Genomic DNA, 19,843 nt, shown 5'->3' on the forward strand with positions numbered 1-19,843 from the left:
CTTTAAGGTAATTAAAACATCATAGCAAACCTGCCACTACGGGCGGAAATTAACAGGCAACAGGACAGGAGGCACGGGAGGCACTACAGTGGACACACTGGCTGAAGGGCCAGCCCACCAAGCAGCCCCACCAGGATAAAACTGGACCCCACGGCTACGGAAGTGGGTGGAGTTTGCGTCCAGTAGGACCTGTCACCAGAAGAGACAGTGCAAAGGCAGTGCAGAGCCATGGAGTCCTGGCGGACCAATGATGCATGTCCTCTGCTGATAAGGACAGGAGCGCCAGCGGCTCCCGTGTCCCTGCCAGCAGGGGTGTGAGCCTCCTGCACGCTTCTTGGTGTACCTTTTCCTCCCCAGGCTTCAGCTTTCTCTCTGCCTATCCGTTGCAGGAATGGACTCCCCCCACAATAAAGGCCTCTAGTCAACAGATGGCCGAGGCTTTTGTCTTTCCCTGGTGGTCGGCAAACCTTACCCTGGCCAAAGAGGAGACAGCAAGGTGACAACAGATATCATGCTCCGTTTTCAATAACACACCCAACAACTAAACTCAAAGTCCAGTTGAAGGAAGCAGGACACTACCCCTAACAGCTGTCCACAGAGCACACTCCCCAAGAGCAGCAGAAACACTGCGTTGGGGCAGTGAGCAAGAGTGACACAGCACTACTGAGCAGTCAAGAAAGCCAGGAGGGCTTTTACAGTCTCTCCTGTGTTCTCTAATATTAAAAAACAGGCGTAACATTTATGTGGAAACAAACGTCACAGCTTTGGATATTACCTAATGTAACACAGATTAGGCCATACAGTTCACTATCTCCATAATTTCCGGTTTTCTTAAGGGTTTAAAAAAATCACATGGAAACAGAAAGACTTGGACGCAGCAACTTGGGATCTCCGTTTTAGAGGGCAGACAGACGTGAACCAACACCCACCAGTGTGGAGTAGCTCCTGACACAGGGAAAGCCTAAATGTAGTCCAGGTAGGAGAGAGCAAGCTGACCAACCAGGCTGTAGATCCTTCTAGAAAACAAGGGGAGCACAGCTGCAGTCTTAGGCCTGACACGCATGAGCCGCGAGCTGGCATTGGGGGCACAGAGCGAGCAGGGGGCACGTGAGGAAGCCTTACACACATTATTTCTGCTCCTTGTATTTATACTTCCGTTTCTATTCTCTTCCCCTCGGCTCGACTTTGTTGTGAATCACCCAAGAATGGAGTGGACACGCAAGAGACCAGAGAAGGATCCCGAAAGAAAAGCCCGCAGAGGCGCCTCCCTGCCGGCCGGCCAGAGCCGGGCAGCTCCGGCCTGCTCCGGCCTGCTCCAGCACAGCGGCCTCCCGCAGCCCTGCACCAGCCCCACGGACCTGCGGATCTCTGCGTCCGTGAACCCCTCCACCAGGTCCTTGCGCACACTGCGGGGGCGGCCTCTGCGCTTGGGCTTCTTGTCATCATCGGAGTCGTCCGTCTCGCTCTCGGAAGCAGAGGACCTCTGGGCCTGCCTCTTGGACTCGGTGTCGGAGTCACTGTCATTCGTCTGAGCCTGAAAGAGGGCACAGCGACGTCACACTGTGAAGAAAGAACCCGCCAGCGCTCAGAACATCAACCTTCCTGGAACTCACAGAGGCAGATGTCATGGGAGGAAGGAAAACCTCAGAGACACTGGACTGAATTAAAAACAGCCAGACATTGTTATCACACTCCATGTAAAGTAGGCTCCTGTTTGTGTCCTTTGGCCTTTGGGCCTCTACATCCTCAAAGGGCCGAGAACACAGGCTTTACGAAGATCAGGCCGAGATGCAGGCCTGGCACACAGTTGCAGGCTCACTAAATGACAGCTAGTATAACCTAATCCTGATTCATGTGATCTTGGGCAAATACCTCCAACAAAGAGGGACTGAATCCGTTCTCCCTATAAAAATGTTGCCATGAAATCAGTTCACAAGTGGCTGTGACGGTGGCTTAGAAGCTGTGGAGCCTGAATATGTTTCTTGTTCATGGTTAAATAATCTTATACTCAACATTTGTATCAAGAGCCTTAAACATTTAAATACAAAAAGAGATTCCACTCCGAAAAACAAAGGCAGCCACAATTACACCACACCGTGAGGACTCCTGGTTCTGATCTCCAAAGCAAAATACGCCAACCTGGGTCAGAGCCTCGGCACACAGAGCTGACCCGTCCTGCAGGCACAGCCCAGCCCCACCTTCCTCACCCCCACTGCACCCAGTTACTCCTGCAGGCACAGCCCAGCCCCACCTTCCTCCATGCACCCAGCTGCTCTGAAAGCCTTGGTGGCCACATGGAACCCTATCAGGGCTCTGCCAGGCCCCCGGCCCCAGCCCAACCCCAGCTCTTCAGCTTAAGGGCTTCCCTGACCCCACCACGCCAGGTCACCTTCTTGGTGGAACTCCGAATGCGTGGTAGCATGTAGATCTCCTCCAGCTCCTTCTGCCGCTCCTCCTCTTCGACCTTCCTCCTCTGCTCCTCAGGGATGATCTCATCCCAGTCCCTGTGAGGTCGCTCCTCCAGCTCCTCTTCCTCTTCCATTGTTGCAAAGTTGGCAACCTGAAAACAAGCGAACCGTCCTCTGTCAGGCTGCTACTTCCAAACCCCAACACCCAGCGTTGTTACCTGAGGCAAACATAGCAAGCAGGAGTCCTGGGATGCTGGCAGTCGGGGACGCACGTTTCCACTTAACTTGCCTTTATCCCACCCAAAATCAAACTGACAATCCTCAAGTCAGTCAGAACCAGAGGCAAACTAAGAGTTTCATGAAAGACTTATTTAATCTAAATTGTTCCTAAATAAGTGCTAATAAATAATAACAGGAAATTTTACTTCATTTAGGTTATAAAATATTAAACATCTAGTAATAAGCCATGAACAGTTTGCATTTCTGTAATTGTTACTAAACAGCATCCACTTGAGACAATCTATGTAACTCAAGGACTACTGTCATCCGACCAACAGAATGTCTCATTTGTTTTCAACAAGTTAGGCTCCAAATTACATCATAGTCTCAGGAATTAAAATGAAAACATAAAAGGAAAAGATTCAAACAAACCTTAAAGAATATTCTATTTCCCATTAAATTTCACTTACTACTGATACCTGTCTGTACACACAGTAGGTATTTGGGCAGAACACCGTCTCACATCCGTACCTCTGTGGACAGGGCAGGCACTGGGCCTCACAAGAGGAGCAGGATCCCAAATCCCGGGGCCTGGCTCAAGCCCAGGCTGCTAGGCTTGCCATTCAGCCTTCTGCTGATTAGCTGGGGAAGGCAAGACATGACAATGCAAGCAGTACTGGGTTCCAGCTGCACACTTGGGACACCTCACTTCAGCCTGGCCCAGCCCCGGCTGCTGCAGCCATTTGGGCATGAACCAGATGATGGAAGAGTTCTTTCAAATAAATAAATTTCCTTTTTAAGATTTATTTATTTTTATTGCAAAGTCAGATATACAGAGAGGAACAGAGACAGAGAGGAAGATCTTCTGTCCAGTGATTCACTCCCCAAGTGGCTGCAATAGCTGGAGCTGAGCCCATCCGAAGCCAGGAGCCTCTCCTGGGTCCCCCACATGGGTGCAGGGTCCCAAGGCTTTGGGCCATCCTCGACTGCTTTCCCAGGCCACGAGCTGGGAGCTGGATGGGAAGTGCGGCTGTTAGAACACAAACCGGCACCCATGTGGGATCCCGGCGAGTCCAAGGCGAGGACTTTAGCCACTAGGTCACCACACCAGGCCCAAATAAACACATCTTAAAAAAAAATAGGCAATTATAAATGAGCATTGAGAGGTTCCAATGTTCAAACTCATTTGAAGCTAACAAGCTAGACCGTCCTTCATCCCCAGGTGCTGACAGGCCTGACAGCAAGCAGCAGGTCCATCCCCCTCCTCCCCTCCAGACATACAAGGAAAAAACGGAAATACCTGTCCTACCCACCTTCCCTTGTACCTTAACCTCCCACCCTAATCAGAGACCTACATGGGCATGTACCCTCTCAACTATGTAAACAACACTAAGGAAAGAAAAAAAAGTCAGAATTCTAGAGAGAGATGGGGACAGATCTTCCATCTACTGGTTCACTCCCCAAGCCGCCACAACAGCTACAGTTCACCTGGGGACTGACCTCCCCAAAGACAGTGGCACCGTGATGCCAGAGCCAACTCAGGAGGCCTAGCCACCTTGCAAGGAGCAAACACAGGTCCACGTGGGTGTGGCTGTTAAACAGTGAGCCCTGGGGGCCTGCCTGCTCGGCCTTAAACCATGACAAGGGTCCACACTTCAGCACAGGGCAAGGACGAGGGGCTGAGGGAGCTCACCTACATAAAGTGCTTGAAGTAACAGTTCCCAAGTCCTGGTACTAATGCTGAAGGAGCCCATAATCCTCTAGCTGAGAATTCCTCTGCTGTGCTTCCAAGTGTTACATCAGGGGTGGTGGGGTGGTGGGAAAACAATCGTCAGAATTAAGACTCCAAGGAATGCACAGATGTAGACTCCGTCCAGGTGAAATACTCTCTAACTGCTGCACTAACATAATGACAAAAACACTTCAGGAAGGCAAAACCAACCAGTAATGGGTTGGCCACTTTTGATAATTTATAACACATAAAAAGTTTAGATCTAAATAATTCAGACCAAGACACTGTTGATGAAGAGTCTGTGTTTCAGAAGGTAGCAGTGCCAGAACCGAGCCTCCTCAGAGGCTCAGACGGAGCAGTGGACAGCACAATGAGGTGTGCATGGAGGATATCGGCACCCGCAGAGGACACCTGGCACCACGACAGAGGACAGAACTAATCAATCAACTACCCCAGCCACATGTTGGCAGTGAAAAACTAGGCAAATGGAGACTCTAAGGTGGACTATGTCAATCAGTGGATTCTGCAGTGACCTCATCATGCTTGGAATGGCAAGACTGGTAGCAACTCATAACCGCTGAACTATCAAAACCACTAGAGCAAGACCCTAGCAGCATGCCCCACATCAGGGACTTGGGATGGGTGGGAGGCTGGGTGGGGCTTCTCCCTTTATCGCCCCCTTTACCAGATACAGAAAAAAAATGTGGAAATAGTAGTCTTACCCACTTTCCTGTAGCCCTTTACCCTTTGTGCCCTAATTAACTATGTAAAGATTGTCCAAAAAAAAAAAAAAAAAAAAAGGTAGCAGTAGTCAGAAGGCGTTGCTGAAACCCTAACCCTGGAGTGATGGTCCCTAGTGTTCAGCCCTCCCTAGAGGACCCCAGGAGGGGGCTGCAGCCCCTCTCAACAGCAGAGCCCTCAACAGAAGCTGGACAGGCTAGCACCTGCTGTGGCACTGCTACCCTTCACAGCAGGGAGATCTGTTGTCAGTCGGCCTACCAAGGCAAACAGAACTCTGATCCCAGAGTTCTGTGATCCACCCTGCCTCTCCGGGCGTCTTCCAGCTGAGACAATTCCACCCCTGAAGCTCATTACACGAAGGCTGCTTCCCCCTTCCCCAGCCCCCATTTCAACAGGTCTTCTGCCCAGGCTGCCATCAGGACGGACCTTTCACTGGCTGCCCCTTCCTGCCCTGCCAAGAATCAACCCAAAGCGAAGCTTCCCCTGCAGCATGTTCTTCAGTCCCGGGAGCCAGAGGAGCCACTGCAGCCGGACACTCTGCCCGTCCTCAGCCTCTCGTGTCCATCTCCCACCGCGGGGTGACCAGAGATCCAATTTCTCTGCCTATGACCCGCCAACACACTACACTGCGCACTTACACAGCAAACTCCACAGCCTGAATTCTGCTGATGTGCCAGCAGGGCCCAGCACACGGCTCTCCCAGATCTTCCCACTCACTCACTCTCCTGGGAATTAAAACCCAGCCGGCCTCCCACCTCTCCCATCTCTCATCTGTCTCTTCCCGAGAGGGAGCTTCTCCTCTTTCTGGGGCCAGATCCTCTATCTGCACTACTCACTGCTGCCTTACCCGTCTCTTCTGGGCACTGAGCCACCAAATCACCTTCTTTCCTGAAAACCTTTAACGTCTTCCTATTCCCAAGATCGTTCTTCAACTGAGAAATACACACGGCGGCTTTTCTAGATCTGGTCTGGCCTGCCCTTCCTGGCTTCATTAACGAGCTTTCTGAGGACACACTCACAGCTGTCTCCTCCTATCCCTGTTTCTCTGCTTAGAGCTGATCTCTTTCAGCCTTGCACAATCTGACCCCTTACAACCTCTACAGCACCATGAAACCACACCAAGTCTGCCAGGGCCTTCTAGCCGCGCATCTGCTCTCTGTGCCTCAGTCCTCCCTGTCTCTACTCATGTCCCCACATGTCGCCCACATGTCCCCACGGTCCCCCACGTCCCCACACATCCTCCATGTCTCCACATGCCCCCACATGTCCCCACGGGGCACAGTCTCAACTCTTGCATGGACTCTGGCCCGGACAGACACAGCTTTGGAACTACACTCAAGCGTACTGTGTCTCAGAGGCAGAGGCGAGAACAAACCGGCACGGATGAAGTGAAAGGCAAAGCGCACGCAGCAGTTAACCACACCAAGCACTGCCACCAGCCCAGCTACCTTAAACTGTGACAACAGCTCATCTGTGGCACTCGTTGACACTTCGTTCTCTCTGGTTTCAGCCAAGCGTAAAATTTCATCTATGTCCATTTCCTGAAAGAAGAAAAGCAACAAAAATGTGGTTGATAAAAATAAAAACAACCACCACCAACATCGCCAGAATTCGCTGGGAATATCCATGCAAGTGACGCAGTCTGCTTCCCACATCTCCAGCATGCGCATGCTCACAGCTCCCCAGCCTACAGGACAGGCCAGGTGAGGCCAGGGAGACGAGTCAGCAAGCACAAGAAATAAAAAAGGGGACGGGGCAGGACTGAGTCCTCAAATGCTTTCTTCACTGCTTCCTGTTAGTTAGGAGCTCGGAGTTGCAAACCACCACCTATACCCTTCCAGGAATGACTCTGTTTACTGGAGTCTCCAACACAGACAGACAGAATCTGCTCCCAGGAAAACCTGGACTCTCCCGGGGCAGCTGTCCAGGGAAACCTGCTCTCCCCGCTAGGGGATACCTGTGGCTCCGACTCCTCCCCTTCCAGTTCTTTGAAGAGATCCTCGGCTCCAAACTTCAAAATGGCTGTCAGCTCTTCTTTGTTGAAAGGGTTGGAGCTGCAGGGACAGACGCAGCTGTAATGCCTCCAGAACATCAAATCAACTCTGAGGAGTTCAGTTTAGAATACCCGCCCTTCACAAAGGGTCCAATAACCGGCAAAAATAAGAATTCCTCTCAAAGAGTAAAGCTCTCTCAAACACTTCCTTTTTAGAAAGAACCCACCATACTGGATGGGCTAGTCTGAACCCACCTGAAGCCTGCACCCCAGTTCTGAGATGCAACCCTGCGTGAGACCCCGCAAGCAGCTGCAGCAGGGTTCTGCTAGACCCAATGGAGCCTCTGCTGCATTCCCTTCTGAGTCAACAAGAAAAAAACCCACAATAATCTCCACAAAAATACTGATACTAACAGAAAAACGATAATCACTAATTCAGATTGGTGGGTTCTTCCTGCTGGGAAGCCTAGCCGACCCCATGCCAGCCCGAGACCCACACCACCCACTGTGTCACAGGTCCCACAGGGGACGCCAGATACAGGAGAGCCCAGCAGGCAACAGACAAGACAGGGGAAGACAAGGAAACTCCACCCTCTGAGTTGTGGCCTGGCATCTTCCAGGTCATGAATGGCTTTAGGTTTATGGCAGAGAATTCTGTTTAAAAAAAATGGCTTCTATCAAATGACAAAAAAAAAAAAGAAAAGAAAAAGCAAAAGCCTGATTTCACGCTGCCCGCCTGGGCTCCACCACTCACTTGGACCTCCCGGAGTTGTTCTCCAGGACCGTGCGGCCGGTGGTGTCCATGCGCTGGATCACCAGGTGGTCCAACACCATCTTCTTCTTGGCCCGTTCTATGATCTCTTCCTCCACAGTTCCCTTAGTGACTAAGCGGTAAATGTTCACCTACAAGGAAAGCAGAGTTATGCTTACGCTTCATGAAACACAAAAAAGAACATTACCTGTGTCAAAACCAGGAGGGCAAAGGAAACAAGACCCCCGGCAACGGCACAGACCACTGCGCCAACCCCAGGAGCAGATCGGCACACAAGACACTTGCCTCTGCACCAGCTTACAACCCCAAAGACGCGTCTATAGGTACTGATCTAGCTTGTTTCCATTCCAAAGTTTTGCTTGTTTTCATTTCATGCAAATGACAGAGATCTCCCTGCATTCGCTCACTCCCCTGCAGTAGCAGGAATGGGCTAAACTGAAGCCAGGAGCCAAGGATGCAACCTGGTCTCCCAAGTGGGCAGGAGGCTGGGAGAGCAAGCAGGGCTACAACTCCCACCCAGGCACTTCCAGATGGGCACAAGCCCCGCATCAGTGTGCCAAACACCCTCCTCTACAGGCTTGCTTTAATTACAAAATGTTTCCTTGACAGAAATGTTATGGAAATGGACTGTTCAGCTCAAAACAAAATGAGTGAAGTTACCCAGGACTGGAGCAGACTTTTAAGATTCACTTAAAACAAACAAATGTGTGGTTCTTCAACACTGCCCAAAGCCAACAGCACCGTGTAAAACAGAAAGAGAGCAGCGTGTGCAACGCTAGACTATGGAACACGCTCAGCTCAGAACAGAGCGAAGGAATGCTAGCTCTGGGAACCCCACTGGGGACAGCCCAAGTTCCTAGGAGACCTGTGCTCTGTACCAGCCAGCACGTGGCAGGCAGAGCCCCCAGGACGCTGCCCAAAGCCACACCCAGCAGCCTCTCCCTCTGACCTGCTTCTTCTGACCGATCCTGTGCGCCCGGGCTTGTGCCTGCAAGTCGTTCTGGGGATTCCAGTCAGAATCAAAGATGACGACAGTGTCCGCAGAAGCCAAATTGATTCCCAGGCCGCCAGCCCTTGTGGAGAGCAGGAAGCAGAAGTCCTGTACACAATGCAACACACTGCTTTATGCAGGGGCCTTCTCAGCCCAGTAGGCCCTGACACCTGCAAACCCCGCAGCTGTGAAGAAAAGTGAGATAGGATGGACGGACTTTACGGAGGCTAAAATGTCGGGGAGTTGATGGCAGAGGGAATTTTCATGCGACTGAGAGGAAGGAAGAGTCGGTGCAGCGATCAAGGACTAAAACAGAATTAGGCAGGAGAAGCCAATTATTGTTGCCCCCTTCTAAGATTAGTCCACAAGAAGCTGACTCCCCAAAAACTCAGACGTAGCCATCCTGAGGGTCACTACAGGGGGTGACCCTGAGGCCACTTCCGTGAGGGGAGGGGGACACGCCCCGTAAATGCCCGTCCACCGTCCGGCTGGCCAGCCAGCCATCAGAGAGCACAGCCAACTGCTCGCCCCAGGTCACAGAGCAGAGCTGCGGAGCGGCGGACAGCAGACCATCAGCTGGCACACACCCAGACACTGCCATCCTCTGGTGTCCACAGCAAGGCAGACAGACTGGGCAGGCATGGTACACCTAAGTTACAAGTCATGACAGCTCACAGAATCACGTGGGCAGCAGGCAAGGCATCAGCAGCACGGAAGCCGAAGGCTCCCCTTGCAGGGAATCTGATGTCAAAAGCTAACGCTTACTAATCAAAGACCAAGGTGACACCTTAACAAACGGGTCTATTTAACACAGACCCACAGGACACAGGAGACGACAAGGTCTCCGTGTTCTAATCTACAGCCCCAGGCCAGAAACACAGAGGAGACCGCCCGGCAGGAACCCTCACAATCCTGTCCAGGTGCTGGCCAGAGATGCGCCCAGGCAGAGCCCACAAGCCTCAGAAAGAGAACCAAGCGGCCCCACACTCGGAAAAGAAGCCCAAGGCACGCACGGACAGTTCAGAAGGAGATCACGAGAAATCCAATGAAATCCGGCTTCTGTATCTCCACAGAAAGAATTTTTCAGTGTCACTCTTCATCCAAAATAAATGTGTATTACTTACACTCCTCTCTGACAAACATTTGAGAAATTCCGTGCGGAAAGGGTAAGGTAAGATGGGAGCATCAGTACACACCGTTGTTGGACAGCGACTTATAAACACGTAGCCAACACCGTGCCTAGGTGCCTGTACTCTCCCAACCAGAGCCAACCATTAAATGTCTACATAATGACAGAGGCATGAATAAAAAATAACATTTTGTAAAAATCTTTAATGATATGAACACAAAGTGACAAAAACCCGCATGCCCCCAGCACCTCAGATCCCTGCTAGGCAAACACACACAGAGCTGTACAGCTACCCCGGAGGCACGGAGTGGCAGGCACGGATGGGCACATCAACTCTCCCCAGCACTAGACAGCAGAAGCTGCTGACACCTGCTGGGTGCTGGCTGCACGCCAGCCCACGTGACCAGGGCTGCTGACACCTGCTGGGTGCTGGCATCACACTGCTCTGGGAGCTGAGGAATCCCTGAGAAGGGGAAGAAGAGTGGCAGCGAGTGCAGAGCTGTTTTCAGCAATTCAGCTCCTCTTACGCCTAATCATTCAGAGCCTGAGTTTGGAACAGACTGTCCTAAGCATCAAAAAACAGGCAGGGTAACTTTGTCCTGCCAAGGCCCATGTGGTTATTTGTAACATCCTTTGTGGCCACACAAATTTATCAACTTGGAAAAAAAAACAAAAAACAAAAAACAAAAACCCAAGCCTGCTCTCAATGACCGAGTCTCAAGCCCTGCCTGCGGCTGCCTTGCAGGGCCTGAGCGGAAGCTCCCGGTGCGGGCTGCAGCTCCTGCACTTCCGCCAAGGCACAGCCGAGGCTCCACAGCAGCCGGACTGACGCTAACGTGGGCTGGGGGCTGGGAGGGGCAGCACCCTGCAGGAAGCAGCACAGGCATCAGAGCCAGCAAAGCGCTCATCAAAGCGACTCCATCTGCAGGAAAAACAGCAACACGACTCTAGGAACAAACTCTCCCAGACGCCCAGCTCAGCCTCTCTCCACGGCTGCCCTGCCCATCTACACATCACACTGTTACGGACCCAAAAGCTCTTCTCAAACTCCCAGACTACCGATAATTTAACGAGCCTCAACAGGCATGTGCTTCAACTTTCGTAACTATCCTGAGCAGCTCTGTCCCATGCGTCCCCAAAATGTGTGACAAAAGCTAATCCAAGTAGAGCACTCAGTGAGGCACAGCCTCCAGGCAACTGAAAAACTCTCACACATGCCCAATGCTTCCCAGGCTTCAGTCGCCGAACTGCGGGGATTACTGCCCCTGCTGAGGCATGCATGTCAAAGTTAACACCTTCTGGCTCTTCTGTGAGAAGAGCTCTGGTGTCTGGGAGCCACCAGAGACCTCCCGTGGGACTAGTAAGTCGGGGGCGGAAGGCAGCACGGGCGCGGCTCCACAGCAGCAGACAGCATGGCATCTTCAGTAACAGATCTCCTGTCTTCCCAAGGCGGGAAAAAAGCACTACAAACCTGTCCTACAACAAAACACATCAAACTAGCCTTTGCCACGACACAGAGCCCAAGGGCCGAGAGGAACGCCACGCGTGACCCACCTCAGATCCATCTGCGTTGAAATGATCCAGCGCCTGCTTCCGTATCTCTCCCTTGATAGAACCATCCAGACGCTGTGAAGACACACACGAGGGAAATCGTGAGTGGAACAGGCGCTGCACCCTGCACAGCACAGCCCAAGGCACCGGCCATGGGCTCTCGGGGGCAGTGCTCAGTGAATCCCCTCCTGACTTTCTCCCTCACACACCCTGGCCAAGCGCTTCAGAGCCCAAGGGCTTGCTAGGCCGCTGCAAAGCTCAGGATGGCTAGTGGGGACCTAGAAATCAATGAAAAGCCCACCCATGCTTACAAGACAGACTGGCTTCTAACATCTGTGGGTTCAGCAGCAATCAGGACGCAGCACTGCTCACTGGCCCCCACAAACAGCTCTCAGCCCACGCAACAGAAACGTCAGCATCGCAGCAAAACCAAAACACTAAAAACACTGTGTTCGGAATACACTGTGCAAAACTTACTAAAAACGTTAAAAACTGATGATATCCAACAGATCTTCCCAAAATTACACTCGAGCAAAAGAGTCATGTGTGCAAGCAGGAAATCTCTGGCACTGAGCAGGACCAACAGCTCTTCGTTAGAGCACATGCCAGTCCTTGGTAAAGGACGACGTCCCAGCGACGTCACGGCTAACCACAGCATGCCACGTGCTGCGGAAAACACATGCCGATACTGCTCCCCGCGTGGGCCGCAGACCCTCAGCGCTTCTCAGCACTCCAATCATTCGCACACTTCATCCCTCAGAAACACCAACTCCTCATGACAGCGGCAAATGTGACTCTAGAGATGAGCTGGGCGCAGGAAGCCCGTGGAGGGCCTCATGTCCCTGAGCTGGCGCAGGAAGCCCGTGGAAGGGCCTCATGTCCCTGAGCTGGCGCAGGAAGCCCATGGAGGGCCTCATGTCCCTGAGCTGGGCGCAGGAAGCCCGTGGAGGGCCTCATGTCCCTGAGCTGGGCGCAGGAAGCCCGTGGAGGGCCTCATGTCCCTGAGCTGGGCGCAAGAAGCCCGTGGAGGGCCTCATGTCCCTGAGCTGGCGCAGGAAGCCCGTGGAAGGGCCTGCATGTCCCTGAGCTGGCGCAGGAAGCCCGTGGAGGGCCTCATGTCCCTGAGCTGGCGCAGGAAGCCCGTGGAGGGCCTCATGTCCCTGAGCTGGGCGCAGGAAGCCCGTGGAGGGCCTCATGTCCCTGAGCTGGCGCAGGAAGCCCGTGGAAGGGCTCATGTCCCTGAGCTGGACCCAAGTGCACCATGCATGCAAAGCCGCTTGCTTCTCACTCACTTCAATTCTACACACTGTCCTAAGTCAGACAGATTTCCAGCTGGCAAGTCACAGGCTGCAGTTCAAAACAGAAAATCCTCCTGCTGTGCTTGTCTTGTTCCCACTGGTAGAAACACTGCATTGATTGCTGACAACTCCCTGAGCGCAGAGGAAGGCCTGCACTACAAGGTCAACAGCATGTGTCCTAGGTGCATGGCACTGAGGTGTAAATGTGACCCTTGAGCAATGCTCAGCACAGCACCCCCTCAGAAAGCAGTTCTCACGTGAGGTGGGTGTCCGGCCCCTCTGCTGTCGGACCAAGGCAAGGGAAAGCTGACCACCACAACCTGCAGAACTTTTGAGTCCCAAGAAAGCCAAGTGACTCACTCTTGATCTCATGTAGCACCGGAAAGGGAAGCGCAGAGCTGCAGAGACACTTGTCCTACTGTTGTGGGCTAAGGAGTTGGTTAACACTCCTTAAGCTGAGCACTACGGGGAATGGACTTGGGGCTGAAAGCACCTGGTCTAATGGAACTCAGCTGTATCCAATATTCTGCTAATGAGGGTGTGGGCTAAAGCGTAAACAAGAGCTAGGTGAAAGGTCAAGAGAGGAGGCACTAAAAGCAGGCCTTGGAGAGAGACTTCCACCATCTCTGGTCTCCGAGTCGGTGCCTCATCCCCAGATCCTTCGCCGTGTCCACGTTACTGGCCTAGCCGGCCGAAACATCCTACCAACAGTACAGCATGAAGCCATGTGCTCAGACAGGTGTTAAAAGCCCACCCATGCCTTTCAGACCAACAATGGGACACTGCAGGCTGCACCTCTCAGCAGGCAAACCACTGCCTTCACATTCCTTCAACAGCAGAGTAATGCCAAGAGCCGGCAAACAGTCCACCCCTCAAGTTAATCTCAAAAACAAAAGCATTTTAAAACGAATAACCCCTAGAACAGAGGCAAATAGATCAGAAGTCAAGTTTCCCATAGATTGAGAGTCAGAAAAATTCCATGAACAGCCTCTTTTCCCCAGCGAGACAAATGAGAACAGAAGTGACTCAGCAGTGACCTGCCAGGGAGGGCACACCCCCAGAGCGCTGTGGAATACAGGGGTGCAGCCCACCAGGTAGCCAGGCTCAGCTGTCACAAGGGCACAAGATCAACTCTGTCTGTTTCTTTCTTCTGAAATCAGGTCTACATTTTTACCAAAGACTTGCAAGACACCATCCTCGAAAAGCCATCCATCCTCACCTGAGAGCCTACAGGCGCCAAGGAGAACTAAGAGCCTTCCGGAACCTTAACCACGATTATTTGAAACAAGAAAGCTTACTTTCCTACTTCATGAACAGGACGAATAACGGGCGGAGGGGCAGTTACGGAACCAGCTTACCTGGAAAGGATAGTGTTTAATGGTCAGGTACTCTGCCAAGATATCCAACATTCTCACCATCTGAGAGAAGATAAGGACTCTGTTTCCACGTTCTCGAAGTCTCGTCAACAGTTTATCTAACAAAATCAGCTTCCCGCTACTCCTGATGAGGGACTGAAGATTTAAAAGACATTCCAATCATGATACTCAAGCACTCATCCCCCTGAAATTCTAAGAATTCACATTTTGTAACTGAATTTCACGATCTCGGAACCGTAAAGGCTGGCCAGCCTGAAATCGCTGACACGGTCTTTTAAACCTGGTCTCTGTGACAGCAAACTTCCCCCTAAGTAACTCTTCCCATCTGGTTTTCAAGCATCTGACACTCCTTGAAGGGCTATCAAAGAGAAAAAGGAGCATCTGCGTCCCAAGTGTCTGGTTTCGAGCGGGTTATGCACACACCAGAAGCAGCTCCTGCCCGTTTTCTCTCTCGCTCTCTTCAGGGGGCTTAATCAGGTAACAGTGGTTACAGCACTTCTTCAGCTCCATCACAATGTTAAGGAACCCCGACGTGCTGCCCCGTGTGCCCTTGGCCAGAGCCTTGTAGTTCCGGGTGAGAATCCACCTGCAAGTCCAAACAACAATGTGTGAGGCTCATAAACAAATCAGACCTCCCAAACCCTGAAGAAAATGAAGTACTACCGAAAAGAAACAAACAAAAGGAGCTCAAGCAGCGAAGATGAGGGAAAGGTTTGTAATCTGCACCTTCTGCCACCGTGAGCCCTCACATACAGGTGTTTCAACCGCACTGAAAACGGAGACATGAGAAGAAAACAATTCTGCCCGACTCTCCCCGCACTCCATCCTTCACACACACACACACACACACACACACGTACACATACTTACATGTATTCATATACTGAGATAAACTCACAGATACATACTTAAGTGTGGTTGCATATATCCATATATGGAAAACAAGAATACTCACTGAAACAACACTACAATATAAAATGGGAAATCAACTGTCAAGCAGCAAAAGAGTAAATAAATTAAGCTATAGCAGTAAAGATAGAAATTATATAACCATATGTAGCTTTTAGCACATCAAAGTTGAGAACAAGGGGACAGGTCATATATAGATGTCCACGCACATTCCAGCATCAGCCTTTAACTGTAACATGGCAAGGAGTACTGAAAGCTCTCTCTTCTCCCAGCACTGCCCTCCTAGGGATGTATGTGAAGTGTCACTGTAGCACAATTCAGGAAGCAATGCAAATGCTAACCCAGGAAAGCGGCTCTACAGAGGACAGCGCAGCAGGCCGCTGACAGCAGAAGTGCACACACCGCTGCGAGGCGCTCTGGGCACACGGCACCGCTCAGGCACGCAGAGGCGCTCTGGGCACACGGCACCGCTCAGGCACGCAGAGGCGCTCTGGGCACACGGCACCGCTCAGGCACGCAGAGGCGCTCTGGGCACACGGCACCGCTCAGGCACGCAGAGGCGCTCTGGGCACACGGCACCGCTCAGGCACGCAGAGAACTGAACGAAGGCAGGTCCGACTCGACACAATCCCCTACTGAGCTACCAGTCAGAAAGCACTAGCTCACACGCCAAAGCTAAAACATGAGGAAAGGATGAACACTGAGATGTGAGAAACGGTGCCCAAAGGGAGAGAGAGACCAGACTGGAAGGAATGGGGGCAGAAGTGGCATTTCAGAGAACACACTAGGCTTGGCAGCTTTGTCTGTTGGAATTCTTAAAAAACTATTTTAATCACCAAAAGTAAGGAATGCAATTACAACAAAACAATATTAAAACAAAATATATGAACTTTTATATACACAATGGTCCAAATCTACAGAAGACTAACCATCTTTAGTGAGATTTACCCTAAAAAAAGCAAAAGAAATTCCACTAAACAGTGTGGTTCTGGGGGTGGCACGGGGCACAGCAAGTGAATCATCTGCCTGTGGCACCAGCACCCACCAGGGTGCCAGTTCTGGAGTCATAACTGCTCCGCTGCCCATTCATGGGGGATGCCTATGGCTTTGGCCCCTTCTCCCAGTGAAACGCTCCTGGCTCGCAGCTTGGCTCTGACGCAGCACCGGCTACTGCTGCCAATCGGGAAATGAGCCAGCACACAGAACATACTTTTTCTGATTCTCTCTCAAGTAAAATAAATAAATATTACTGAATAATCATAACCCGTTAGCACTGACACTGCTTTTCCAAGATGTTGTCTGAGAATGAACAACGTCAGAACAGTGCAGAGGCTTCTGCCCGAGAGCGCAGTGAGGTCAGTGAAAGCCCCGCAGCACAGCTGTCCCGCTGCCGGATGCCCCTGTGCCCGTGCAAAAGGGTCTCTGATTCGCATAAATCCCACATGCAGCCACCACTACAACCTTAAATCCTTTCTATTTTACTGACACAATGTAAATGTTCTGTAAAAGCACAGCAGTGACACGGCACTGATTAAGTTAATGAATAAGCAAGAAAATGAGGTACAATTTTTATTATTTTTATAACTTATATTTTAAAAAGGGAAAATTACAGAGAAAGAAACTGCAAGATCGTCCACCTCTGGGTTCACCCCCAAATGCCAACAACAGTGGGGCTAGTTCCAGCAGAAGCCATCTGGGTTTCCCACATGATGTCCCCATTAGTGCATTAGTAGGGGTCTATATGGAAGCGGAGCAGGGACAGGAGCCCAGGCACTCCACCAGGGGCTGCAGGCATTCCAAGCAGCACCGACACCAATTCCCAAGGTTTTAAAATGCTTTTAATCCTTGGGGGTACCGTGGCTCAACAGGCTAAGCGTCCACCTTCAAGCACCAGCACCCCATATGAGCACCAGTTTGTGTCCCGGCTGCTCCACTTCCTATCCAGCTGCCTGCTTACGGCCTGGGAAAGCAATCCTGGATGGAACAAGTCCTTGGGGCCCAGCACCCACGTGAGAGACCCAGAAGAGGTGCCTGGCTACTCCCTTCAGATCAGCCTTGCCTCAGTAGTTGCAGCTACCTGGGGAGTGAACCAGCAGGCAGAGAAACCCTCCCTGGCATTCTATCACTCTCTCTGTGTGTAGCACTGCTGTTCAAATAAATCAATTCACCTCGAAAAGAAAGAAAGAAAAAGAAGAGTCTGTCGAGTGGGGCACCCACTTGTAGTACTGCTTCTGCAGGGCCGACATCTCCACGCGCAGGATCTGCTCCACCTTGGCGGGCAGCGACTTCTCCACGTCCTTCTTGACCCTGCGCAGCAGGAAGGGCTCCAGCACCTTGTGCAGACTCTGGTAGCCATTGTCTCTGCCTCTCCCGTGCTCCTCTTCAAAATCCTCCCAGAACTCAAACCTAGGCAGAAAGAGCAGTGCTACTTAGTGGGACCCAAGAGAGTGCTTTTACAAGTAAAATTTCTTTTCTAAGGGAACAAAGCTTGTAAAATAAAGTCAACCCGTCCAACAACAAAATAAAATTCAACACTAACTCTTGGGTAGGGAAAAAAAACAGAAAACCAACTGAACGGACTTCATCAATTTATATACTAAATAACAGGTTTCTAACTTTTCACATAGGATCTAGTGCTTACATAAAATCTCAACATACCATACTGTAATATATAAATAATTCATACAATGTTATGCAGAAACCTCTAAGAAAGCTGCTAAAACTCAGAGATACAAAGAACTGAGGACAGTATTATTACCACTATCACCGCTCAAAAGGAAACGTTCAAGATATAACCATCAATCATCTTCAAAGTTTCATGAATGACAGTCAATGAGACTTCAGACTCAATGCTAACAAAACATGGGGTTACAAATTTTACTAACAAATTAGAACTTGTCACTCAGAATGAGCCAACCTACAACCCCCAGCTATGTATGTTTTGTATAAATGCTAATGCAGCTACGAGTGCTCCACTGAGCCCGCCTCAGGAGTGATCCAGAAGGGCACAGTCTCTCTCTGACACCAACGGCTCTTCTCTGCTGAGGCCACTTACACCACGTGGCCTGGCGGGCCAGACCCGGGCTCAGACGTGCACTCTGGCCCCGGCGGAGCCCTGCTCTGAGTTTCCCAGCTCTTGGCTCTAGCACTGGCCCAACTCCAGTCACGTAGTGTTTGGGCAGTAAATCAGCAGCTGCAAACACATCTTCTCACTCAATGTTGAAAGTTTGTTTATTTATCTTTATTTGAAAAACAGAGAGAACTTTTGTGTTGGTTCACTCCCCAAATGGCACCAACTGTCAGAGCTGGGCCAGAGCAGAGCTGTCTCCGTGTGGAGAGCTGGCCCAGAGCAGAGCTGTCTCCGTGTGGAGAGCTGGGCCAGAGCAGAGCTGTCTCCGTGTGGAGAGCTGGCCCAGAGCAGAGCTGTCTCCGTGTGGAGAGCTGGGCCAGAGCAGAGCTGTCTCCGTGTGGAGAGCAGTGACTCAAGAACCTGGGCCAAACTGAAGTACAAACCATCTGCAAAAACCCTAAATATCTGAAAATATACACAATTTCAGTAGGCCCAGAGAAACCACACGAGAAGCTAGAATGTCGCTGAAACTGCGGCACGAGTGCCGAGTCACAGTGGCCGAGCCACCGCCCGAGACACCAGCTGACGGCATCGAAGGCCCAGAGCCCTGCAGCTCCCCGACTGGGAGCGCAGAGGAGCCCTGCACCCACGGGAGACAAGCAGCAAGGACAACTCTCCTTCTCTCCCCGACACTCTGCTTCCCAAGGAAACAGGAACAGATCTTAAACACCACACAACACAACGGCTACAGACGAAACCGGATAAACAACATGCAGCAGAAACAGTCCACAGACACACTCCCACTTTAAACACCTAAACTAACTGTCTTAAAGCAATCACATAAGCTGTCATCTAAGAAAAAAGGATATTAAATTTGAAAATACTGAAGATGGGACTATAAACAAAAATAGGGGAAAAAAGACAGTGAAGTCGTAAATTCCTTTGAAAACATCCGCAAGACAGTAGAAGGCCCGGCCAGGGCGGGCACGGAAGATAACACATTCATATGGAACACTATTCAGTTTCACAAATTAAAAGGGTTATGAAGAGGGCCCGGCAGCGTGGCCTAGCGGCTAAAGTCCTCGCCTTGAGCGCGCCGGTTCTAATCCCGGCTGCTCCACTTCCCATCCAGCTCCCTGCTTGTGGCCTGGGAAAGCAGTTGAGGACGGCCCAATGCATTGGGACCCTGCACCCGCATGGGAGACCCGGAAGAGGTTCCTGGTTCCTGGCTTTGGATCGGCGCGCACCGGCCCGTTGCAGCTCACTTGGGGAGTGAATCATCGGACGGAAGATCTTCCTCTCTGTCTCTCCTCCTCTCTGTATATCTGACTTTGTAATAAAATAAATAAATCTTTAAAAAAAAAAGGGTTATGAAGAAATACTAACGAACTAGGATCAGCAAAATGGCCAAACTCCTAGAAATACACAAATCTGCAAACCTGAGTCAAAAATTTCTAAAATTCTATTTCTTTATCTAAAAGTCAGAAAGACACAGAGAGAAGCAGCGGCTGGGGCTAGGGAGGGCGAGGACCGGTCTCCCCAACGAACAGCAAGGCAGCCACTCCAGCTGGCCCCTCGTGCCTCCAGGGCGCATGAGACCTTGAGCAGGAATCAGGGAAGACTAACCCTGAATCCAGGCACATCGCAGAAAGGC

The 19,843-nt window shown here is 51.2% G+C and overlaps 1 protein-coding gene across 7 annotated transcripts in view; it reads right to left on the minus strand.

The window, feature by feature from the left end:
- Positions 1-19,843, minus strand: part of CHD2 (chromodomain helicase DNA binding protein 2) — a 115,900-nt gene that overhangs the window by 41,829 nt on the left and 54,228 nt on the right. For all 7 annotated transcript variants that reach the window (XM_058666599.1, XM_058666596.1, XM_058666597.1 and 4 more), the window contains 10 exons: positions 17,337-17,525; positions 14,634-14,796; positions 14,193-14,345; positions 11,540-11,611; positions 8,815-8,964; positions 7,848-7,996; positions 7,058-7,154; positions 6,549-6,641; positions 2,390-2,560; positions 1,359-1,534 (listed from right to left, as the gene is read on the minus strand). In XM_058666599.1, the coding sequence (XP_058522582.1) occupies positions 1,359-1,534; positions 2,390-2,560; positions 6,549-6,641; positions 7,058-7,154; positions 7,848-7,996; positions 8,815-8,964; positions 11,540-11,611; positions 14,193-14,345; positions 14,634-14,796; positions 17,337-17,525 (1,413 nt within the window). The remainder of the gene's footprint in view (positions 1-1,358; positions 1,535-2,389; positions 2,561-6,548; positions 6,642-7,057; positions 7,155-7,847; positions 7,997-8,814; positions 8,965-11,539; positions 11,612-14,192; positions 14,346-14,633; positions 14,797-17,336; positions 17,526-19,843) is intronic.

Source organism: Ochotona princeps, chromosome 6 (assembly GCF_030435755.1).
Source record: "Ochotona princeps isolate mOchPri1 chromosome 6, mOchPri1.hap1, whole genome shotgun sequence".
NCBI classification, from domain to species: domain Eukaryota; kingdom Metazoa; phylum Chordata; class Mammalia; order Lagomorpha; family Ochotonidae; genus Ochotona; species Ochotona princeps.